Source organism: Grus americana, chromosome 8 (assembly GCF_028858705.1).
Source record: "Grus americana isolate bGruAme1 chromosome 8, bGruAme1.mat, whole genome shotgun sequence".
NCBI lineage: Eukaryota > Metazoa > Chordata > Aves > Gruiformes > Gruidae > Grus > Grus americana.
The window spans coordinates 9,475,891-9,502,119 of NC_072859.1; the positions used below are offsets into that span (position 1 = coordinate 9,475,891).

Genomic DNA, 26,229 nt, shown 5'->3' on the forward strand with positions numbered 1-26,229 from the left:
AGTAATATATCATCCCAAATACAATTAACACAGCACAGGCTTATTACCAACAAAAGCAAAACACAACTTAGATATTTTTATAGCACATTGAGTGTTCCCACAAAGAAAGAACAAAAGTTCTGATTTAAATTTGGCTTAATCACTTCAGTGAAAATTTGTTTGCAAAACTTGAGAAATCCTTAAATGCTCATTGCAGATGTTGGCTTGTAGGACCAAAAATTCACATCCATTATACTAGGTTTCCCTGAAGCTCTATGGTTTAAGTGCCACAGCACTGAAGCAGAAATTTACAAAGTGAAATTCTGGTCCTATCGGAGTCGGTAAAGGCTTCGCCATTGATTTCCACAGAGCCAGCACCACTCTCGCTCTAACAAATAATAACCAGAATCACCTTTTAATATCTATTTTTTTACTGTAATATACTGTAAGATATTGTATGTGTGCTGTGTTAAATGTAATTGGCAAACTTTACTATCAGGCAGGAGACACTTGTGCTTTGGAACAAATAGAGGAAGTAGTGAGAGGGAAAGCTAGCAGCCTTCTAAATTTCCGAAGCAAATCAAACTTTAAACTATGCTTTCCTTCAGAACAGTAATTACATTCTTACCCTAAAAAAATGTCATTGTCCTTAATAAGCCTGCAGAGATGTCATCAAAGGGTCACTGACAGAATCTTCCAGGATGGGGACATCTACTGCTTAATCACTGCAAGTTGCAGGGACTCTGATCCTAACCACGCAAGAGCAGGACGATCCGGAGTGGCATTTACAGGCCAAAGTAAATTAGAATGGATTTGTTTTCTCCAATGATTTACTTAATTGCCTTTCAAATTAAGCTAGCTATTCAAGTAATTCTAGAAGCAATCACAAAGTCTGAATGCTCCATGGCAAAACAGATGTGAACTCTGAGAGAGAACTGTTTCGGTGCCAGGCTTACAGAACTGCAGCGGCAGCCCAGTGCCTGTCTCCCTGCTGACAGAGCAGGTTGTATCAACTAACTTGAATTTTGCAGCCGCGCTCCACTGGGGTTTTAGAACAGATCAAGCAGACTTAGTATCACAGACATTCAAGGGCAGAAATCAAAGGTGTTGGCAGAGCAGCAGACTCTCAATTCCGCCTCTCAGACCTGGGAAAAATGGAAGGAAGTTTCACCGCCTACCGGAGACTCCAATGTGCTTCAGCAGAGCTCAAACTGCCGTACTCTTTTCACAGAGGCACGGCAATTTGTTCTCGGTACCCGCTGCACAGACCTCTCAGCTCTGAACAGGCTCCCAAAACCAACCCGAACCAGCCCAACTTAGAGGCAGGCTGCAAAGACAGCGTTTCTGAGTGCTGGAGCATTTGGGGACAGCAGAGAGCCCAGGTGTGAATATATATTACTGGGAATGCGTATCCTGTTACATTGCCAGGTGTCAGCTTCTGCAATGCTAAATGACCACTGAAAACAATGGCTTCCTAAAAGTTAAGCAGCAAGGAAAAAGAAAATTAACAAGTTAACATCTCAAGAAATAAATGGTGATGAGCCCTGGCTACAAGGGATGTTGGCTGCTGAAGCCTGGCAAAGCTGGGAGACCACACTGCCTCAGTTTAAGAATACTTTACTCACTGTCAGTTACATATTTCTTCTTCTTTAAAAATGACATTACAGATTCCCCTGGCAACAGCAGAAAATTAATTTCTCTAGACTCCCAGAGTGAAAGCCCAGCTTCTTGTATGGACTTAGGTGATCCCAATACTACTTTAATTTCCTCTCTCCTCCTTTAAGGGGGGAAAAAAAAAAAAAATCAAACTCCAATGGTAAATATGCAGACATGCAAGCCTTCCATGGCAAGGAATGGAAATAAAATTGAAGAGATCGTGAGAAATTTGGTCTTAAAGGTACCAAGCATCACCAGAAGATGACACAGCACATTTGAGCTTTTCTCCCCTACCTTGCAGAAGCCCTGGCTAAGTGTTACTATATGAGAGAGGCATGGGCAGCCCTAGCAAATGCCATTTTCTAGAAAATCCAAGGAACTTGGGGCACAACTCCTGTAGTGTAAGTGAGAACATGCAGAAAACACACAAAAAACGTATTACATTTCAGCCCATGCACCCAGGAGAGATGCTAGGTTATGTGACACTGCACACAAAGCGGAAAGCATGTGGAAAGAGGATCCCAGAGACATCAAGTGGGAAGGATCTCTGGAGATCCATAGTCCTACCTCCTCACTTAGAGCAGGACCCTCACCAATACCAGAACCATCCACTCCCTGGGACTCTTCAACTGGACGATTCCTGTTCTTTTGTATATGGCTGTTAACAGCTTATTAAATGCTTGGGAGTGGTTTCATGGCAAATAGCCAGAGAGGAGAACAAAACCTATCATCTCCAGGCCTTGTTTTCTAACTTGGACAAGTGAGTGAGCAACACAGTGAACTGTCCCTGTAACACTGAGGAGGAAATCAGTTCCTTCAGCTCCTAATCATCAGTGAAAAGAGAATTGCGGTCCAAAGAAAATGAAGTCAGCAGTCCTCAGAAGAAGGTGAAACAGCACCTCCCTGGCTGGAGCCCTGCTGATGGCACCCCTCACTGCTGCTGTGCAGGAGTCCCTCCCCTTCTGTGCTCACAAAAGAATCCGAGCAAGTCATTTAAAAGTGCCTCAGGGCAGAGCCTGTCACTAGATCAGGTTTGCCCTGTTAAAATAATAAATGAGGTAATGCGTAAAACTACCTTCGATTTGAGGACGTTTCATTCATGAAACAGAAATACCAACAGCTTTGCTACCAAATAAACTTCATAGATGGTTTAAAAAAGTCCCCACACCTCTCCTTGCAATAGAGCAGAGCGGAGCAGTAGGGATTCCATGGCACAAGACACACTGTTTCCAAGGACAGCTCTGCAAGTTGAAATGAGAGCTGACAACTTCCAGGACATCAATCGGACAGCATAAACAGAACCTATGTACCAGTACATGCATTCAGGTGTAGAGCAACGGCCGCAAGTGAAGAACTACACAAACACTATACTGCTTTTTGCTCTGAAAAACTTTTCTAATCAATTCTCCACTCCCTTCTACTCATCCTCAGGATAAGCGGAGCCTGGTGCTGGCTACATTTGTGTTGCTAGCTGAAAGAACAGCAGAACATGCCAAGCATTTAATAACAAAATTCCAGCCTTGTGACACAACCCAGTAATCCCAAGACTGGAAACTAACCTCATATATCTACTCAGCATAAAAACCTAACAAGAGCACTGCTATTTTTATTTTGCCTGAACCTTTTCTGAAGACGTATCTCACAAATTAAGAAAGTTACCGTAGACCAAGTCGAACAGGGTTGTATTACCTATGTACGTGTGGCATCTACAGATTGGTAGAATTATGACAACATAGAAACTGCTAAAACTAGTTATGCTTATCTGTGTGCTCTTACACAGAACTGGTTGTAGCTGGATGAGCTGCTGTAGTGACAACTACTGGTACCCCACACTCCTATGATGAGGAAACAAATGGAGAGTTGCAGGGTCCTACGAAAACCACGGCTGGGTGTGAGCACGCATATAACAATTCTCATCTAATACCACAACTGCAAAGAGCAGGGCAGGATGCTTAGCAAGCCGAGACCCCAGGTTCAGGCCAGGGATAAATAAACATTATAGACACGTCTACAGATTCAAGATCACTGCAAAAGGGAGAGAATAAACTCTCCCGATCCCCAGTTGGTGTTTCAGCCGCTGTTTGCCTCGAACATTTCCATCCCCAGATCCCAAGCAGCTTCTCACTACTGCAGCTGTCCTGGCTTCAACATCGCTCAGGCTTGCCATATAGAAAATGCCATCAAACACCTGGAATTCAATTTTAAAACAGCTTTTACTGTCCTAACTGCACTGCAGATGTGAAGATGTGCCTGACAAAGCTGTAGCGCAAACCTATGCTGTATCCCAGCACGGACAGCAGAACTGCTCATCTGTCTCGACTTACAAGTCACAAAACAGCAGAAAAATTGTGCCACTGCACACAGTCCTGTACAGCTGCAATATGCGACACATAAAACTGCACATGCAAATGTTTTGGGGGAAGATAGAAATGATATTATGTTAGGCTAGCAGAAATAATTTGTGCATAGGGTACATTGATTCGTATACCCAGGAGCACAAATGGTCTGTACACCTATTAAATAAATATCCAGTTAACTATTCTGGTTATTGGACTGCTACCATGCGTAAGTGTTTAACCACAGGGTTCACGCAATTTTGCGCTGTCTTGCACGCTACCATGTTTTCTGCAAAGAGAAGGAGGCCATGAAGATGATCAGAGGGCTGGAACACCTGTCCAGTGAAGGCAGGCTGAGAGAGTTGGGGTTGTTCAGCCTGGAGAAAAGACGACTCTGGGGAGACCTCAGAGCACCTTCCAGTACCCGAAGGTGCCTGCAAGAAAGTTGGAGAAGGACTGTTTACAAGGGCATGGAGGGACAGGACAAGGGGAATGGCCTTAAGCTGAAGGAGGGGAGATTTGGATTAGATATTAGGAAAAAATTCTTCCCTGTGAGGGTGGTGAGGCACTGGCACAGGTTGCCCAGAGAGGTTGTAGATGCCCCATCCCTGGAAGTGTTCAAGGCCAGGTTGGATGGGGCTTTGGGCAACCTGGTCCGGTGGAGGGTGTCCCTGCCCATGGCAGGGTGAGTGCAACTAGATGATCTCTAAGGTTCCTTCCAACCCAAACCATTCTATGATTCTGTGATTCCTAACTGTGATGGGCATGTTTTGCAAAGACCATGACCTGGCCATATTACTGTAAAGGATAGACAGAAGCATCACTTATGAAGAAACAAATTTAGCTTCAACCTTGACTAGGTCATTGTTTGTATTACAAGGAAAGACACTTGGTGTCAGAAACAGTCTTATGGATACACATAAAAGGCCAGTATTGAACAACTACTACGCTTACTCTGCGAAATGACACCACGTAGAATGTATCTTCCCTTCTGCGAATAGCTTCAAAAAAATCTTGATAGCTCCTTGGAGAGGCGTAATACACTTGCAGCTCATTCCCTGAGTTCCTGCTGAAATAAAGAAGGGGGCAAGGTAATTATTTCAGACAAGAAAGTTAACTTCAGTGAGACAACGACTTTAAAGACCTGCTTTTCAAAAGAACAGCGGCTCTTCATCCATTGAGAAAAGCACGAGGAACATTAAACACAGATGAAGACAGTGAAACTACTGGGTATTTTTTCAAAGTTCAAGGTGCTTTAAAGGTCTTGCTGCAGGAAACTTTTCCAGGCTTGATTTTATTCATGCTTTCAAGGTTGACAAAAACCCACTTGCTAGCTCAACAGAAAAAAAAAATAGTTTCACGTCAACCTAAAGTGTCTGAAAAATTGTGATGACTTCTGAATTTAGCAAATTTTAGAATGAAATGTCATTCTGAAATAAAAAAAATCAAAACATTTAATATTTTTTAATTATTTTTTTTACTGCTAAGGATCCAAACCACTCAAATTGAAAAAAGTGCAAAGTTAGGCATAAACAGAGCTTTTCATTTACTGTCAAGTGACAACCCCACCTTCTCTCTCATCCACCTTTTTTTGTTTTTGCATCTCTGGTCAACTCAAAGATTTGCTCTTGATTTTTAATTTGGACAGTGGAGAAAAAAAAAAAAAAGATTCACATAATCCCGGCTTATCTTTTTCACAATTCTCATCTTACATATATCAGACATGAGGAAAAGACACTCTAAACTATTCTAAGCAAAAACATTGGCAAGTCATACAATCATGGTACTTACCCACTGTTTATCTTGGAAAGGTGAGAAATTCCTAGCACATATTGCTATCATGTATACTTCCCCAATCCCATTCAAAAATAACATATTTAATCAAATTGGAAAGCTGTACTTACACAAACCATTAACTGGACCTTCAACCAGTCATTTTAATTCTTTCCCACTTTAATAGCATACTGTCTGTTTGCAGTATTTGTGGCAAAAACACTGATCAGGCTATCCCTCCCAAGCTGTCTTCTGCTGACCCAGATTTTAAACTGTGGTGGCTAATTTAGATTATTTTGGTATGTTTCTAAAATATACATAACTATGCGCCCAAAACAAGGCACAAATCTATCATCAAGTGATTTTCTTGAGCAGCAGTAACAGTAGACCATCATTATCTCCTCTGCTGCTGCTAATATAGCCCTGTTGCAATCGAAAGACTGCAGCTGCCAAGCCAGTTGCCCTTTAACAGGATTGGGGGTGTAAGTCCTGAGGGATCCAGAGCAGGCAGCAGTACCCTATGTATCCTCTTCAGCAGAACTATGCAAGTGAGGAATCAGATCACATCCTTCACACACAGGAAATAAAGATTGGAGCTAATTTGAGCTTGATTACTTATTCATAAAAACATGTAGGCCCACCAAACCACCCCTGAGATTCAGCATTGAAGTTTTACTGTGATAAAAGGCATCACACCCACGGATTGCTCAGTAAAACACATCCTGAAAACTGAAACAGGCCCCACAGATCCGTTTGCTCGCCCACACTCCAGAACATACAGCTAGACCTAAAAAACAGCCTTTTATAACTCTAAAGCCAGCCATAGGAGAAATTGTTCCAAAGCACTTGGAAACCACTGGGCCTTTACAAAGCTCTCCTGATCCATGGACCAAGTCTAACACTAGTCCCACGTTCCAAGTGATACCAGAAGATTACAGGTATTACAAATTACACCTCTGAGCATCTAAGGGTAACCACGACGGACTGCTCCATGAAAGGAAGGGAAGAACTTAAGATCCAAAAACAGGTGCAAAGCTACCAGTTGCTTTAGTAATACCTTACCATATTACAAGAGAGCATCATATGAAATTGTGTATCCAAAACAGTGGTGCTGAGTCTGGCCACTTATTGGGAGATAAATGAGTCTTTTTTGTTTTAAAAGTTCGAAGAGCGCTCTGTTATGCACTGTTGCATATATGCTTGTTTTAAGAAGAAATGAGGTTGTGGACACACTTCTCAAGAACCACAATTTTAATAGTGCAAAACTTAGAAACAGGAAAATAATTGCAGAATCCCAGTTTGATATCTGGAGCCCTAAAACCATACTTGCAGAAACCCTCACCAAAACTACCTCTGAAGAAAGCTAAATAGACTATAGAGAGGCTGAGGGGTTTTAATGGTTTTCTTTGAAATCATCTTAAATTTTACCTTCCTCCTCTGCTTTGACTTCACTGCAATACTTCTCAACTCATCAATTTTCTTTTGGAATCCAGGACCAACATGACAATGTTGGTATCATCAGTGCTACAAAGATAAATCTAGATCCTGCTAACGTTCTCCTGTTGGATTCAGGTCACCAACAAGGGTGTTTTAGAAGGTAAAGGTCACTCAATTTCCAGTCACAGCACTGGTATCAAAAATTAAATGCCTTGACAGGAGGCACACAGGGGTAGCATCAATGACCAAACTGCACAAACAGCACCTTTCCTGTCTGCCCAAGCGATGAGGCACGAGGGCTGCAGAAAGGACCTGGGGTGCCAGCACGCAAGCTGAATGCGAGCCAGCAGGGCATCTGGAGGGCAACTGCATGCTGGGCTGCATTACGGTCAGGGCCTGGAGCACAGGATGTACAAGGAGAGACAGAGGGAACTGGGCTTCTTCAGGCCACAGAAGAGGAGGCTGAGGGGGCTCCAATTGCAATCCTCCGCTTCCTAATGAAGATTACAACAAAGATGGAGACAGTGCCTTCTAACAGAGACACATAGTAAACCTGAAGTTAAACCTACTTTGAGTAGGAGGTTGGACTACAGATCTCCAGAGGTCCTTTACAAGCTAAACTACCTTGTGATTCTATGATTTCATGGAGCATTTAATAGCTGATGGCTCTGGGAGAAACTGGAAGTCTGTTCTATGTTCTTAGCAGTTCCAGGACAGTCACAGCATGCAGCTGCCATGACTCATTGGTCCTGTTCATTTAAACATCATTCATCTGAAAAAAAACAACTCACTTCCTTCTAGGCACAGCAGATTATTCCATGCAGAGCTGCATGATGTTGCAGACTGTTTCTAATAATCCAGATAATTTTAAGAATAATGCAAGCATGTATATTAAACTGCCTTACGCCATGAGGTTTGTTTGCCCAGTCCTTCATCTGCCTGTAGAACTGAAAAAACCTCTTTATCTTATAAGTCAAGACATATAAAAATCTGGCAGCCTAGTTTCCATAACCTTTGCCTGCAGCTTACTAGTTTCTCCCAGGCTGATCCTGCTTTCAAAGCAGCAATGCAAACGGAAAGGGCCACAGCTGTCCAGCTTTCAACATCAACATTTCAAGTGTTCTTCTCAACGAAAAGTCCCCTTTATACTCCATTCTGTTCTTATACTCCTCTTTGGCACTTCAAAGCAGAGAACCTTGTAAAAGGCATCACAGAGAATTCAGGAGAGAGAAATTTCATTTCCTTAAGCTTTTCTTTCCAGTTCTTCCTGTCACCAGAGAAGAGGGACAGGATAGATATGGGGGGGGCAGGCAGGGGGCATCAGGAATCTCCAGATTAGTGTGTGCTAATGAAAATCAGGAGATGGACACATACCATGCAAATAAGACATAATGATACTTTAACTTTGTCATAATAATTTGGTGCTAGCTGTAATGGCTCTACTGTTGAAGACAGTGAGAGAAACCTTTCTCTTACCAGACTTATGGCCCTTTGAAACCTTCTTCTAAACCAATGATGTTCCCACAGATAGTCCCAAGGCAATTCCCCTTTTTTTTCCCCTTAAAGATACAAATCTGTTTAGGAAGGGACTCTGCAGTGTGAAGTAAAGATTTTCTTAAGACTCATTGGTAGAAACACCCCAGAAGAGCAGAGCTGTGATACAGGGGTCCCTTTATGTGTAGTTTAAATCATTAGAAGCAGTAATTTGCTAAGGGACAGAAATTATGCCAATAAATGTAGCTAGCACCTGGCTTAAGAATCCTGACAAGATGAAAACTGGTATTTTTTTACCATCTGCTGGTGAAAAATCAGGTCATTAAGTAGAAAGCAATAACAAAGGAGTTGTTCTGTCTTACCTGAGGCTGGTGTCTGTGTAAGGCATGGCCATTAGCTGGGAATCTGTTTTCTCACTGAGGGAACTCTGAAAAAGTGGAAAAAATAAAAAGAAGACACAAAGTGAAAACAATAAGCATTTTCTTCGTTTGGCCCTACATAAAATACAATGCACATCTGTAGCACAGAGTGAATATATAACGGGGCGCAGAGGTTAATCAGTGCGCTGCACAATAACTGGGCATTTTTTGCACTGGTGAAACATGAATAACTAAAATGGCCAGCAATCAAGCTGGAACCACAAAAAAAGCAAGTGTTTTAATACAGTCAAATTTAAAGTCACATTCAGAGACAAAGAAGGGAGGCTGGCACCATACACAGTTGCATGTATTGTGTCATCCAACTGCAAAATTTGGTATCACTGATGCCAGATTTGCAGACCTCTTCTGAGGTCACATCCACTTTGTACCTCAGCCAAGATATACTACCCACAACAGACTTCTGGTGTTTGAAACACTAGAAGCACCCAAACTTGCCCTACTTAAATGTTCTACCGTTCTCCTTTGGACACCAGTGAGAAGAATCTGAAGTTTAATATTCAATACTTTTTCCTCTAGAAAAGTACAGTATTTCCCACACTGTTAAGTTCAATTCCTTTTAAAGCTGTTGCTAGCTCTTAACCAAATAAAACACTCTTGAGAATTCATGGTCTTAATTTTGTCCTCGCTATCAGTATGCCATGTTGATGAAAGAGATTTTAAAAAAATCGGAAATACGAGCATGAATCTCATAATTCTGTAGTCTTACCAAAAATGTATCCCTCTAACAAAAATCTGAAAAAGTGAAATAGAAATATTTCAGCAAAGCAAATCAGCTGTGCCCCTTAACAGCAAGCCAGATGAATGTGCTGTAGGTTGTATTTCTCTCCATTAACCAACTGCTTATCCTTATCCTTATACAGCCTTACAGAGAAACCATAAAACACGCTAACTATTGATTTCATTTTAGAAAATGTTGAACATATTTTGATGACTGCTAAAAAAATTAAAAACTTCTAGCTTGCCTCCAAGAGCAGGAATGGAAGAAGAACTTTGACAACATAATAATCAACCAAACCCAGCAATTTAAAATGGGAAGTGTTGGGTACCCTAATTACAGGCACCGTTGCTACTTTTGTCTATAATGACAAGTGCAGACAAGTAAGAGAGAATACTTTGTTATGGTGTCTGAAATTATCTTGTCATGTTATTGACTCACAAGTATAAACGTGCCTACCTGCATAACCCGTGCTTTCTGCTGTTGGTTATTTGACAACCTTCTAGATCTTGTTCGTTCCACTTCGTGTCTATGAACCCATCCTCGAAGTTCGTGATTCAGCCTAGAAAAACCCACAGCATTAACAGATGTTTCAAAGAACAGTGGCAGAATTTTTTCATTTTAGAAAACGGTTTAACTAGCCACTACAAAAACACTGCAGATTACTACTCTTTTACCTTAAGATAACTTACTAGAGTAAGAAAAAGAATCTTACTAGAGCAAGATTAAATTTATGAGGGAAGTAATAAGGAAATATCTATAAAGTATTGGGATCATGAATGTTTCAACATAAAGCAGATACACTACTTTCTTTTGCCCAGTGAAAAGTAATTCTGAAATTACTGGAAGGACTACTGAAATTTAGTACTGAAAGTTGATCAGTTCAAGATAAAATATTGGTTAAGAAGGCTAAAACATGGCAAATAAATTTGAAAGAAAGAATGGACAAAGCAGAATGGAGATAAGGTTAGTGACGCACTTCAATCTTTGGAAAAAGTGGAGCTAGGTGTTTTCTAACAGTGAATAAAGCACATCTGCAATGTCAGGTTCAGTCTGCTTGTATCAGAAGCTGAAGAGTAGGAGATCATCTTTTATGTACTTCAGATGGAACAGGCGTTTAGCTGGACTTGATTTCCATATTATGAACATTTCTACATATGAAGTGATTTCTCTTTTGAGTCATGAAAAATCTCCAGGCCATCAGAAAATTGTTATTCGGTTATTGCTAAATGACCAGTGTGAAAACTGAGTGAAAATCATTACTAAAACCATCAGAAGATTACAAAGATCCAAGTCGATCTCCTGTCTCTGTGGTAGCAGACATTGGACAGTGCACTTTACAGAGGCGCTGGTCAGGTACTGGATGAACACTATGAATGGACAATAACAGCATTCAGAGCTGTCTGTCCAGTAGCACTCACCCAACACACAATTTTTACCTAAACTCCTAATAAAAGCTTAAATGCTCAGAAAAGGTTGTTTGCTCACCTCAGCGACTCTGTCCGGTTGATCAGGGGCTGACAGGGGGGTGGTGGTGGTGAAATATATAACAGTGGTTCTTCTGAGACTATCATCAGTGCTTTGTTATCAGATACAGAATGATCATACCTGGGGAAAAAAAGAGACATCTAGAAAACCCCTGTTTTTCATAAACCTTTAACCAAATCCAGAGAATAAGCACTACCATAGGCAAATCCACAAAGGTTACAGGTGCTCCCATGGGACCTTTGAAACAGGTGAATAACAATTTCTATCAAACATCCAACGGTCTCAGTCAATTCCCCAAAGACGTCTGACAGCACTCAACACAGGGAAGACAGATAAGCATTAGCAGATGTTGGATCTCTTCCCAAACAGGCCAGATATTGAAAGAAAATGTAGCCTGTAAAATATTCCTCATAATATGTAAACTATGAGACCTCTGCAGAGGCAACTTTCTCTTTCATTCCAGAACTGTGCAATATTTGCTACAGAAATACTAAATTTATTAGCCACTAAAACCATGCAGATGTTAAGATCACGAGCTATATGACAATGGAACAGCCACAAACTGTGTTACAACTGACTGGAGAGGATTTACATCTCCAACAGACTCCAGAAGCTAGTTTGGCTTTGATAAAAAGTGAAAAAGAGCATGTATTTCAATATAAAAATCCACAGCACTCTCAGCAATAAAGCAAAGACTAACATTCTCTTCTCCTGGTTATCTGTACCTCCTGAGGGGTTAACTACTTATTATCAAATACCTATTAGAAGTTGCTCTCTTGATAGGGTATCAATATAACAGCCTTAGTAGTCTTGGTTTTGGCAGAGACTTGTAGCTCCTAAACCTCGAGTTCTTTCTGAAAAACCAGGTATGAGAGCTTATGAAAGTCTTATTCTCATTTCCCAGCTTTCTCTGCATCTTCAGGTCTGCTTCTCCTGTTTACTGCATCTAGAACTGATAAAGGAGAATACGCAGCAAAGAGCTCACAGCTTGCCAAAACAACAGGGTGAAAAGTGAAAGAAAAGGGAGGAGGTACAGACACTAGCATATCCCCCTAAGTGAAGCACTCTACTACTACGTCGCATAACTCATTGTCTGAAACGTGCCACATAGGACACAAAGCCTTCACCATGGCTACAGCCTTAAAACGCTCTTTATTTATTGCCTTCTTTCTGCATGGCAAAATACATTAGGGCTTTCTGCACATCTGTGCCTGGCTTTGTTCAACCAGCCAAAACACTCTACTGGAAAGGGACAATCTGATAGGATAAATCTCGTAAGGGGAAAACATGAGCTGGATTAGCCAAACTTCAATCTGGAGACAATTATATGTTCACTTATGCACTGAATGCTACAGATCTACGAAGATTGAAAGCAACTATATAATTAAATAACGGGTAAGCATAAGGATGGACTCCGAGATTCCTAAAAAGGAACAGTGCTAAGTTCGGAGTATGTTCTTAACTGTGAACTTCCCCAATCTTCTCTTGAACAACTAAGAAAATAAATACTCCAGCTTGAAAAGAAGAGATAGACAATATGAGAAATATCATAACTATGCAAGCTAAAATAAAGATCAGGGAAAAAAGCAGACAGATGAAGAACTGAAGAAGGTCATGAAAATCTCCATGACATACACTTGTTTGCTCTCTTCCACCACACTGTCCCTAACACCCTACAGCGTAGCCACCTGTACACTTCTAAAGCTCTATATATTGGGTAATCTCAAATATAAAACATCATATTCATTTGAAAAGCAATCTGGTAAACTTTGTTAAATAATAATAAAAAAAGAGATCAGCTTTCAAAACACTGTATTTGCAAACTCAGCTGCTCTATAAGAGCAGCAATAACACTGGCCAAAGAGGTTAGCAAACGGGAAGGGCAGTGAGGTCTAAAAGCACCATTGCCCTCTGCAACTTCAAATACGTTGAAGGTTTTCATCTCACCTATTACTCTTCTCAGGAATGATGTCCCCAGATATTTTCTGAGCTGTGCTGGACTCCTGGCTAGCTGAGAACTCCAGAAGATTTCTGGTCCGGTGGCTGGAACTCGCAGTGGAATCAACTCCATTGGGATCCTTTTCGAATACACTGGAAAACATAATAACCATAACAATATGTATCACATATATAAAGGGTCTGCAAGACACTTCACTGTGAGGTGTTAAATACTCAGGTGGATAAGTTTCTGGCTGCTGCTATGTTACATGGATAATGTTCATGTTATAGCTAATGTAAAAATATGATGTCTTGTGTCATTATATTACTGTCATTCAAAGCATTAGTAGACAGAAAAGCAATTCTGTTCTCCAGTTTTAATTGTTAAAAGGATTTTGATGCTCTGGTTTTCATGTTTTCCCCATAAGCTTCATGTGATGAAACTGAGATCAATCTGTTTGTAACATAGATCTGCAAGCATAAGAAAATTACCTATATTCAAATCAAAGTACCCCGAACTTTAACTTTCATCAGCCTCAAAGCACAATTGACATAGTTTATATGAATACAATATGCAAGTAAAACATAGCTACCAAACTCTGTGCAGCTGCAAGCCTGGAATATTATGCCAGACATCTAACCAAACTGTAGACAAATTTATATATGTTCAATTCTACTTGGATTTAGAAACATTGGCAAGGGCTGACAACCCCATCTACACAGCGGCAGCAGGCCACGTCGTCCTGGTCTGTGCTTGCACTGATTGAAGGATCTTCCCCTGGGGGCTGCTCAGCCAGCCAGCCATGCAGCATTGGAACGTCTGCGCTGCTCTCCATGTAAGGAAGGCAGCAGCATTTCACATGTGAGCTGGAAAAATGACTAGACAACTGCTATACAAGATTGACTGCATCCTAGTTCAGAAAGGTGATTTACAAGTGAGAAACCTTCAAAGCTCAAAAGCAATACTTCAAGATATCCTCTCCAGAGGCTAGTTTTACTCTTTCGTAAGCACAGTTGCTTCCTGAAATATGCATATTTACAAAATCAAGTCCTAACCTTCTTAGCTGACAACAGCAGAGCATCACTCGCAGCAACAGAGCGAAAATACAAAAATACAAGACCCCAGCATGCCGATGAGATCCTTGCCGTGCATGTCAAACACTGCCTACAGAGTACATTTTAATTCACGCCCCACCTCTCCCATGTAGCAGAGCATAAACTCTGCAGGTGAAGATCTCATTTTCCTATTTGTTACATGGCATCACTTTGCAACACACAATGAATACAAATGGTAAAAACAGAGAAAGGCAAGAACTATCCAGGAGGGCAGATTACTCCACAACTAAGCAGAAGGCACACAGACATAGTTGCCTAGCAATCCCCTCTCTTTTGCCAACACATTTGTGCTCCTGTTAGCAGTAACGCAGGTCTCCCCATGAGTAATTGTGTCACGTTCTGCAGAACCGCCGGAGCCAGGGCAATCCCGGATCCAGGCTGACGTCGCTTGGGCTGCCTCCTGTGCTCCAGGTTTCCAGGCAGCAGCACAGAATCAGGGCAGCAGAAAAGCTACAGGCTCTGTTTTCACTAGTGACAGCGGGCAGAAAAGTACTAACAGTTTCCTTACTTTATATGTACACTAGCATCCAAACGTCTGCGTGCTTCTAGCATAGCATGGAAAGCTGGATGGTTTATTCACAGCCTCATAGATCAGGCAACACCAGGCTATCCAATTTTACAGAAACAATCTCCACTATCTACTGTATTTTATGAGATCACGTTTCTTCTCTTCCAATGAATGCATCAGCACAGCTGGCAGAATCGCAAGCCCAGAACCAGAGCTGAAAACTAAGGCTGATGCTTAGAGGGATGCCGTACGTTCCTGCTGCAAGTCACTCATCTGTGAAATATCCCTATTCTATCTAATTTGGAGCAATGACAGCTAAAAGTATATGGAAGCTTATTCATGAAACTAAGAATATCCATCAGAAGATCTGAAAGTTGTAACTCTTGCAAACCGTTTCTCCACAGCCTGAAATGTATCAGCCATCCAGTGCATGCATGGACCTACTGAATCTATCCTATTTCTCTCCTTTCCTGTTCAAAATGACATGTTAAAACAGAGAAACTTTCCATGTAATTATTTAGATAACTGACAAAAAACCTAATCAGGAGAATTGCAACAAATCTGCATTTTTCCATGATGGTCCTACCTATTTGCTTCGTTCTGCAAAGGCAATTCTCGTTATTTGAGGTTCCAGCGTGGCAAGGTGACTAGTTTGAGGTGAAGTGCCACACGCAACACACTGCTACTCCAGTTCACCCTGAACTCTGAACAAAAGTAGAGAAATCCAAACCAAGTCCATCAAGGATAAAGATAAGCACCGCTCTGCAACCACAGCTAATCTTCAGGTTTTGTAATTAATTCAGTTGTTTTAGTTGTACAGTCCCTCAAAACCACACACACGTCATTTTATTATACCAGCTTTAATAGAGAGGAAATATTTATTTACTCTTCTCATGCTTAACACACCTTAATTTTTTCATCAAAATTAAAATTTCACTTTTGGCAACAGCTAGGTATGGGATGTTTCAACCTGAAAGACGATATCTTCAGCAGCAGAAGACAAAGGCAGCGGCAAACAGACTATGTTTTGCCATCCTTACAGACGTAAACCACGGCTCCCACTTCTGAGAACACAGGCAGCAATTTGAGGACAAAATATGGTACCTTCCCTTTATCAGGATTGTTATTTTCCACAAAACGCTTCTTCTGAAGCTGCGCTAGCACCAATTTCTGCCTTAAGCTAGATGGGCTACATTTGCCTCCCCTTTCCCATTCATTTCTTTAGGACCCCGAAAATGATCAATAGCTTCCTTCTCAAAGTCTCAAATATGTCTTAAAAAAAAAAAAACCACAACCAAGCCAATTTCCCCTTCCTTGCTCCTTTGGTTTGTGGCAATGACCCAAAACCAAAAGAACTTTCATTCTGGCTAAGGAAAAACCCCGCAACTTGAAATACTGCCTTGCTCCCACCTTCTAGCTACTTGGGGAGTTTTGTTAGGTTTTGCCCCATCTGAATAGAAGATGTTGTTGTTCTGTTTTATCATTTCTTCCTCTTCTCCCACGAGAGGTCACTTGTGGAGTTTGTCTGTAAATAGGGCTCCATCTTCAGGTAATAGATAGGAGAGGACATGTAGGTAACGATCTATATTCTCTGACTTCTCATTCTCAAAGACCTTTCCTTGCCAAGGAATATCACAGGATATCAGAAATATCCCCTTTGATATCTCAAATTGACACGGGGAGGAAAGCATGACTTAGGACCAAGGAATCCTTTTAGTAGCTGGATGAAGGATGGACCTCTCCTGCAGAGCTACATCTGAAAGCACCTGCACACCTGAGGCATACTGAGCTTTACAAGTGACAGGTAGAACAGCAACAACACAAGCTGGAACGGGAAGGGTTTACAGAGCAGATCCCTACACCATGACACTGAAGATGAAGTCAAAATAGAGCATTTAAAAACATGAGGTAGAAGAGGCTAGAAACAGTGAAAAAGAAAGGTAGATGATCCCATTCAGAGCGAAAAAAAGCTTCTGAAAAACAGTATTTTCAGCTAAGATATCGATAGTTGCTAAAAAAAAAAGTTTTAATATGACAGACAGTAAAAGCACAGACATTTTTTCATTCTGTGGGCTACAAGATGAGAACTCGGAAAAGAAACAGCATTTTGGCATATCTGCCCTGAGCAATTCCTGCTATTTGCAGGAATTGAGTTACTGCCCCACATTAAAAGTCAAGAAAGACTGAAGCTGAGAAATGGCTTTACTGAACAAGATGACCAGTTAGAAATTGGAAGCTGGAACCTTTTCTGTTTGGCCACACTTACAGAGCTGGGGTGCGTACCAAGGCCTTGCAGCCTGCATTTGGGCATCCTAGATACCGTGAGCATTAAGAGTTTTCGCACAGCCACAAACACCTTGTCCAAGCTGGCTGAGCTATCGGCTTGTTTAAGACGCATAACCAGGTCCAAGGGAAAAAAGAAAGAACCACTAAGTAATTCACGCAGATGTTTGTTCAAAGTGCAGATAAACTTGATTATAAGAGGGAAAAATATAAAAGCGAGACTCCTGTCATGGTTTCTCCAGGCATTCAATGGCACCTGATATTTTAGCTGTATTTTTACTTCTTTGGTTTGAATGTCAGTTTGATAAATGTGAAAGCAAGTCTTGCCAGGAGCCTGAAACTATATTTCATTTGTACTTCTGGTGAAACAAACCCTGTGCACTTCAAGTTTTGAATGCTGACATTTAAGTTGTACAGTAATTTGTAGATGAAAGCCAATAGTGATATCATAACAAAGAGTTTTCTGGGGACAGAACCATCTCTGCATATGAGCTGGGACATCTCCAATGGGCTAAAGTTGACATTGGAAGGAGACACCAACCGAGGACCCTGTCCTCTTCCTAACCTATTCCAGACAAGGCTACCACGGTGCCAAAAGCTCTCTGGAAAGTATTTCTTGTTTCCTATTCCTGATGAGGGCACCATCTGCTGACAGCAAGGCACTACCTTCTCCTGCCAGGCTGCTCCAGAGCTACTCTCTGCAAGTCCTGGGCTGGTTAAGAGAAGCTCGGCCTCTTTCCTCTGCTGAGGAGGATGAGGAAAGCAACCCAAACTGGAGGGATTATCTCTGTGGTTTTTTTGTGTTTTGCTTTCTTTAAAAAGCAATTCATTTTTAATAAAGCAATTAGATAAGAAAGGAAGAAAGCAAGTATTGACACCCAGAGCATTTATTTTTGCTTAGAAAACTATATACAGTTATTTGGAAGTGGACTGGCCTTTCTTGCCAAAGCTTGGGCAGGCCTGATGCAAGCAGTCGCAACCTCAATGTTCATTCAGGGCAAAAACTTTCTGTATTGCGCTCCCAGCCCGGCAGATGAACGCACAGAGAAACGGGTAAGTTATCAGCGAGTGCATCTGGCATTATGCACAGGACAAGGCAAGCGAGCACAGCCAGGCCAAGGTGCAACTCTGCCAGGATGAACATGTGGCTGTGATCAGTAAGGGAAGGGGGAAGGAATCACTTCCTGCTCCTGTAAGTTGTAGTTTGTAAAAAAATCAAGGGGATTCAATTTTATTGAAGGACCAACCCATCAAGACAGGTTCTGAGAAGTCTGGAAACTGAACCCAAGTCCAAATTGTTCAACTTGTCCTTTTCCTCTCGATTTCTCTCTCTCTCTTCAAGGAGAGACTACAACGCAAGACTAAAGGTGCGCTACAGAAGCAGTTTTCTAGCTTTGGGCCATCTCCAACACAAATGTATACTCAACTCAGCATTGAGACATATTCTTTCAGTAAGTTTCCTGTATTAGAAGTGTTAAGAGCCACAAATGTCTTCCGGAGCTCTTGCTGGTTTTGCTACACCAGCGGGCTCCATATTTCCTAGGCAGCCAGAAGGAGCTGGCTAACATGGCACTGCTGCATGCCTCTGGCGCTCATCTAATAGTTTTCACATTTCACCAGTTCCTCTCTACTAGTGTGTAAGAAATTAATAGCCCTTTGACTGTCATCATTTGTACGCACGTTTGTTAGCATAGTTTAGGCATACACCACATTTAAGTCTATTAATCTCCTGAAGATATATGGAAGGCTATTGAGGCTTGCAAAAAGCAGAGAAACAATCCTTTTCTACCCTCCACTGAGTGAAAAAAAGCCCAGGATTGGATGAGCTGAGAGTAAGAAACTTACCCTGTTGTACAGCCCACAATTTGTGGTTCTCTGTTCTCAATCTTCTAGAGATGCTTCAGCAGTTGGCACAAGCTTAGACAACACTATCTAACCTGCAGCTGAAGGAAATCATGGGCCACGGGTACAATGTTTAATGCTCCCAGTTCAGCACCACTCCCAGATCACGCACTAGCTCAGCTGGAAGGTGGCAACGGCCAAGCAAGGAGCCTGGCTCGGGTGTTCCTCCATTACACTACAAGCCATCGGTGGTTTCAACTAACCTGCCCAACTTCACACTGGAATGGAGTGAGGAAGGAGCACACACACATGATCAGGAAGAACTGTTACGGCAACAAGAAAAAACCCAACAAACTCTGTTGCAGTTGCTATTTCATTTTAGGCCGCTGCCATACACATGGCTTTAGCCTGCTTAGCACATATTACTCAAGCAGACATTTGGGGTGTTTTCAAACATGCCACGATGCTGCTCACCTCCATCTCTACAATTGAACTCACCTCCTAGGGCAGCACAGATGTCCAGACCATACTGAGACCTTGGCCCAGGACTGGGTGGGATCTGCACTGACAAACCTGAGCACACAACACACAGCTCAAACGTCTCTGCAGCAACACAGATGATGCATGTGACGTTATGGTAACAAGATTAGCTCCTTTGCCCACACAGCTAATGCTTCCTTTTAAGGGAACTACAAAATTATTTCTCTAACTTTCTGATTAAAGAAACAGACCGGTCTTAGGGCAAGCAGGAGCCTAGGGATACTTCAGTGGTGGGATGTCAGAGAGTCCAGCATTAAGGCTTAAACAATAGCAGACTTGCATGAAAACTGCTGAATGCACCAAACCTCCAAATAAACCTGCTCTCCCACACACCAACGCAAGACTGCTCAGCTCACATAAGTGCTCTAAACCATCCTGAAGCCAATGTGCTCAATGGATGGTGCTTTCAGCAGCCCAAACCATGCGTGCTCCAAAAGCTCAGCAGGCTACATTAGTACCAACTAGCAGCTTGTAGATTAGGTGGGGTGCTAATCTGGGTGCTGGCGAGAGGCTTGTGTTTTGCTTACTTCATGCTTACGAGCAGCCGATCGTGGCAGCATGCAGCTGAACAACCCTTGAGTGATTTCCTCATTTTTTCGTAAGAGATGATTAATCTTGCCACTTCTGGTTTTTTTTCTAACATTTGTGCTACCAATCTAAGAAATAGGACACACCCCTAAGTCTTTCAAGAGTCAAAAATCACTGCTTCTCCATTTGTTGCAGTCTACGACAATAGCAGAAAAATCATGTTTCTCGGCTACTCAGTCTGGTGTCTTTATTTGCAGATTGCTCAGTGGATCTAAATTTTTAATAGATTATTCAGTTTCCAGGATAGTCCTGGAAAGTAGAGGAAAACCCATCAGGATACTCAAGAGAGGAGCTACAATGAAGTCTCTACAAAAGGCCAGCAATTCTAGCGCAGCTGCTGTAGGTCAAAAGGACACAAGAGACTGCAAAGCACCAGCTTTACTTAGCTCCATCAATCACCACCTCTGTCACGTTCCACCACAAATACAGCTTAAGAATTTTTGGTTACATCACCAAGTCTGTTTTCCAGTTTGAAAGGGGTTCCAGCCATAAAGAGATGGCCAATTATAAGAAAAACCAAAATTAATAAAAAAAAATAAATCACATCACCTCCTTGAAACTCCTGTTCCAATCTCTTCACAGATCTGCCTTTCCTCTCTCCAACTTCATATTTGTTTTCTGTCCACTAAATATCTGAAATGGTAGTTAAGACACATTCTGGCTGGCTGACATCTTTCTAACTGCTCTAAGAGTGTTGTAAGATGATGACTACCATGTAAGCTTGAGCAGACTGATTATGGGGAAAAAAATAACTATTTCAACATTTTTCATAGCTAAGAAAATAATGCTAGGGCCACTAGCAAGTACCTGGTTTACATGCTTTGCTGCTACTGCTCCAAGAAGCAGAGATGCAGAAAATTTACCTTTTGCATCTTCAGTGATCCTTCCCCCTTCCCTACTTTTTATACATTAGTTGGGTTAGTTTCCTGCAAATATTTTACTATCACATGTAGGACTTGTATTAAAAAAAACAAACACACAAGACAATTTATATTCAAATGGGATCAGGGAAGAGAAACATAGGAAAAGGATTCCCAAAATAAATACATGGATTGTTTAGACTACAACATGTGCTTGGTTTCCATTTGTTTCAACCTTGTGCTTGTTTAACACATTTTCAGATCTGGTTAGTACCCAGGCACAGTAACACAAATATGGAAATTAAACAAGGGGAAAAAAAGGCATCTAGGAATTGTAACAGCCTGAAAATTTTCAGATTTCATGTTGTAGGTGATAAAAAAAAACCCACAAAGCTGATTAGATGTTTCGTAATGCCAGAAGTCAGCAATCTTTCAGAGGTGCCATGCCAGCTGAGAACGCAGCTGTGCTGACCAACACCAGCTCCCACGGAAGGTAAGTGCAAAGGCAGGAGACGCTGCCTCCCACAGATACCTGCCTCCAGATGTCCTGGTTCCAGCTCCCAACCTTGCTGCCTGCCAAGGTTGTGCGCTCCCTGCCTTTTGTGCAAGTGTGGTGGGTTGCCAATTCCTGTCTTGCACCTCATGGTATGTAAGACTGGGGCAAGGGGGTGACCTCTTCAAGGAATTAAATCAAAAAGTACCCTTTTCCCTTCACACGCCTCACCAATCATTCTTAAATAATAACAAAAGGAAATTTTTATAGATGTTAAATCCAAATCCAAATAATTCATAAAGATTAGAGAATAGTTCATTGACACACAGATGGGAAATTCCTGGATGCCTTTCTTCTAATATAAAGCAAATAGATGACACAGAAACTTACACTAATATAATTCCTGCTAAATCACTTCTGCTTTTAATAATTGAAAGTTTCGGTTTTCTATACAAATATCAACAAACCCAAAAGGATTTAGTAACACAGTGCAATATAATGCAGAGTTACCATTAACTCTATACAAGCCACTTTCCTGACCAGAAAGTATTCAATTCACATTTACATTCTATTTATATTTAATTCGACTTACATTTTTTATCAGAGAGAACATGGTGCTGCTTCCAAGACTGAAAAATGTTCTGAAAAGCTTGTTGCCAATTAAACAGACTGGACTAGACTCTTCCTCCAGTATTTTCAAACAGATTTCTTGGGTCAATAAGGTAGCTTCCCTAACAGACTTTCAGCCCCACTCTCATATTCCCATGGTCAATGTTACAGATTACCCATACACATAGTATATTTGTCAGCATGAAAAAATGTGTCAGCAGAATAATTTTATCTGTTAAACTTGTTTGCCAAGGGCTGCCACATCCTGGACTGCTTCTCATAATCCTAAAACAGCAGAACAGCACAGCCCAAAGTTCTCCATGAACCACCACAAGCACTTCACCACTTATGTACACAGTCAATAAGACATAAGACCAAAATTATGTATGAACCAGTGCTACTACTAATGCAGAAGAAAACACACAATTAACTACACAGCCATCCATCCAGATGGTTTTTTGTGGGATGCCGAGTGCCCAAACATTGCACTGCACTCCTGCCGACCTGCTGCAGGCCACAAAGGGTTTGCAGGACTGCCTGTCCTTCAGCTTCACATCCCTGTCCCCAAACAACCCCACCACTTCCCTGCCTTCTCTGATTTGACTGAAATAGGCAGCTAAAGAGAAAACCTATGTGTCTGTTCTTTTGTTTTACCTCTAGCCTTCAAAGAATCTTATCACTTCCAATTAAGAAATTAAGAAGCATCTTACAATAAGGCCAGCTAAGGGAATTTCAAAGTCTGCTACAGAATTTAGGAGGTGAAATTCCCGCATTTTTGCTTTTTTTGGGTGTCACTCTCTCTTTGCAATGGTTCATTGGTTTTAAATAATAAAATATTCACTGCTAATATTTTTGAATCAAAGCATCCTGTGCCTGAATGCTGTCATACCTCCATACAGGTGTGCAAGTGAAATGATTTCCTGCATAGAAGAAATGGCAACACTGTCACAAAGTTTCAAAACAGATTTATCTCCAGTTGACCACTGCACAGAAATCAGTTATTCCACAGGTAGCTACCTTGGGGGAATAAGTACTTTTGCTGAACTATAAGCTAGCATGGCTATTTTAATAATAATTTTTTAAAAAGTCCTTATTTCTGTAAGAAGTTGCAAGGACTGAAAAACATCTTGTGTATTGGAAGCTTCTGTTGTTAAGGACTAAGCAGAACAGCAATCATGACTATCATGTTTGTGGAGCTATCATTCAGTGACACCTCTGTAAAAAGAAGAAAATGCATATGGGAGGAGTGAAATAACAGTTTGTGTATCCCACATTCTGGGCCTTCCAAAGGGTATTGCACAATCAACATTCACACCACCTTGATACAGTCTAGCATTTTAACTGCAGTGCAATTCTGCTGGGGGGGGGGAACCCAACAACAAAAATCTACCACAAAACCCCAAACCAGAAAGATAAGAGTAATTCCTGGCAAATTTGCAATTACATTTCTCCTCACTGCCTAAATCCAGTACTGATGCAGACCACCTAGTTCAAGCACAACGATTACACTGGCACGCTCAGCCAAACATCCAAGAATTTCTTTTTATCTACTATATTAAACATGGAACAGGCCAAGAAATTAACGCTGTCACATTTCCATAGTTACTGATTGTTGCAAAGATATGGACACAAACCGACCTTTCAGTCTACTTTGACGGCAGTTTCTTGCCATCAGGCTCAACACCTTACTCATTCCTGGGGGCAGAGAAGCTGACAGAGGAACTTCAGAGCACTGTGGGAAAAGACTGCCCACTCATCTTCTGCATGTTTCCAAGCCTCTCAAAACAAGAGCTTCATGCATTCCAACTCCTTGCTGTAATGTGGAGGCAACTAACATTTCTTCCAGCTTCAGAAAGATTACTGGTCCTATTAGTTCTCACCAAGAACAGTATCTCTTGAGTGAGCAGTAACGTTTGCAAATGCAGATGGGATGTACAAATCAGTTGCCGAGTATCTAGAAGCTGATTTTTCTGCCTGATAGTCAAAAATCCTAATACAAATCCCTAAATGCACTAAGAAATTGTCTACCTTAAAATCACCCATACCAAAGTAAAATTATCAGCTGTTCTTCACTGCCTGAGATAAACAGTATTTGCAATAAGTGCAAATACTTCAAATGTAATTTCAGCTGTAGCAGATTTTCTAATATTATTAAAAATACGAATATCATAGTCAGAAACAAAGTCTTCCTCCAGATTTATCCCATCCCATTCCTTCAGTTTGACTGGGGTTTTGAGGACAAATGGAGACACTGGGAAACTACTGAAATATCCTCCCCATTTGAAAAAGTGAACGGCTTCACATAAAAGGTTCTTATGTTCCAAAGACAGGTTAAATAGACAGATATGTGCAAGAAGTATTCCTTTTTAGTCTCCCCTGTTCCACAGATTTCCTTATAAAATGTCTGGGAAGTAATGCAGCATTTCCTTCCTGCTCACTGGTTCCTATGCCCCACTGCTAACAGTTTGAACAAGAGAGGTTTTTGATTTCCACTTCAACTAATTAAGGAGAGGGAACCACCTCTTCACTGGATCTAGAAGACAAGTAATACAGGGCTTACACTGTAATGAGGAAGATTGCGGCTAGCCATATCTAATGGCCAGGACTGCAAAGCACTGGAACAAACAGTGGGATTTCCTGCACTGGGTACTAGAAGCAGCTTAAACTCACAGCCATTGAGATTAGCACAGGTATAAACAAACAGATGAGCTCTTAAAGTCTGTGGCTTTTTTCCTAAAAGGATTCTGAACACAGCTCTTTAATCTCTTCAGGTATCAATGGAGCAGACAAACTAAACTGCTGTACGCTGCACTAATCAACAAAATGCCAAGCCAAGAGAATTTAAAAGTACAAGATCCATCTCTTGTTGCTATAAGGATTCCAAAAGAGGAACCATTATACAGATGAGTCTTCCCCTACGCAGGAGGAGAGTAAAGGACAGAAGTCAGGTTTCAAGCTCAAGGCTTTAAAGCACAAAACAGTCTGTATTAAAGATTCAAACAAAAATTGCAGGCCAGCAAACCTGGTATGCAAAGAGGAATTCCTAGGCAGCTTACCTCAGTGGACCATAATTCAACATGATGAAAGCCAGTATCACCATCACACACAGGGTCCTTCTCTTTGGCGATGATACTTTGAGCTTCTGGTTCTAGACAGGAAAAAACAGAGAAGACATACAATAAAAAGGGGGCACAGACATGCAAAGGTATGTCAGGACCTAAATAAACCAAATTATGCTTGCTTTTTAGATTTATACTTCCCTAATTATGTATGAATACACCCCAGGACTACTTAAAATTAAAACTCTTTTGTTTGTACTTTGTATTCAGCTTCTATGCAGTCTATCTTCTCGGTGAAATCTGAGAATTCCCCCTAAACAAGGAATTAAAAGTCAACTAGATACCACAACCACTGTCCTGACCAGGAGTTGGTGAAAGTCCGCTCGGAGTGGGACAGTGGCCTAGAAACTCCCACAGGTCTTCCAGTCAACATTTCCATGATTCTGTTCAAGTGCCTTCCACCTGAGCAACTGTCTTTATATAAAGTCAGATCTTCACCACAATCTCTTACCTCTAATACCACTTCATCCAGTTGCCTCTTCAGCGTGTTGTTTTCTTTCTTGAGTTTCTCATTCTCCAGTAAGGCCGCCTCCAGCCTTGCTTCCAGTCCCAACATGTACTCTTTCTTTTTCTTCCGTGACTGAAAGGCTGACTCCCGGTTTTTGATCATGCGCTGCTGCCTTCTCAAGACATTGACCTGGACAGACGATACGGAGGCCTGTTAATGATCTGCAAATTAAAAGTGCCTGTATTTCATGCATAATTTCTGCTCCTCTACTTTGTCAAAAGTCTGCATAGATAGCTTCCCGCACTCTGCTTCAAATGAGCTGAAATGTTCAGCACAGAGGCAACTAGGAATCACGGTACACCTCCAAGAGGTATAGCACATGGGTAGTGGAACAACAGGTCCTGTGCTCTGTTTTCTCCTGCATTCTCAACCTTCTACGTGTAGGGGACACAAAACGTATACTCGAGCAGCAGTTTGATTTGACCAATGAAATCACGAAGACAGAAAATACACATCTACAGGTCTGCAAGGTACCAAGAATGTCTTTCACCTTCACTTTACCATACA

At 41.4% G+C, this 26,229-nt stretch overlaps 1 protein-coding gene across 2 annotated transcripts in view; it reads right to left on the bottom strand.

The window, feature by feature from the left end:
- The window catches only part of ATF6 (activating transcription factor 6), a 79,998-nt gene that overhangs the window by 42,099 nt on the left and 11,670 nt on the right, over positions 1–26,229 (bottom strand). The window contains exons 8-14 of one of the 2 annotated variants that reach the window (XM_054833450.1): positions 25,666–25,851; positions 25,152–25,243; positions 13,266–13,409; positions 11,319–11,438; positions 10,290–10,392; positions 9,038–9,102; positions 4,926–5,037 (exon numbers count right to left, since the gene is read on the bottom strand). In XM_054833450.1, coding sequence (XP_054689425.1) covers positions 4,926–5,037; positions 9,038–9,102; positions 10,290–10,392; positions 11,319–11,438; positions 13,266–13,409; positions 25,152–25,243; positions 25,666–25,851 — 822 coding nt within the window. Of the gene's footprint in view, positions 1–4,925; positions 5,041–9,037; positions 9,103–10,289; positions 10,393–11,318; positions 11,439–13,265; positions 13,410–25,151; positions 25,244–25,665; positions 25,852–26,229 lie in introns of both variants that reach the window. The other variant, XM_054833449.1, reaches the window with a different exon arrangement.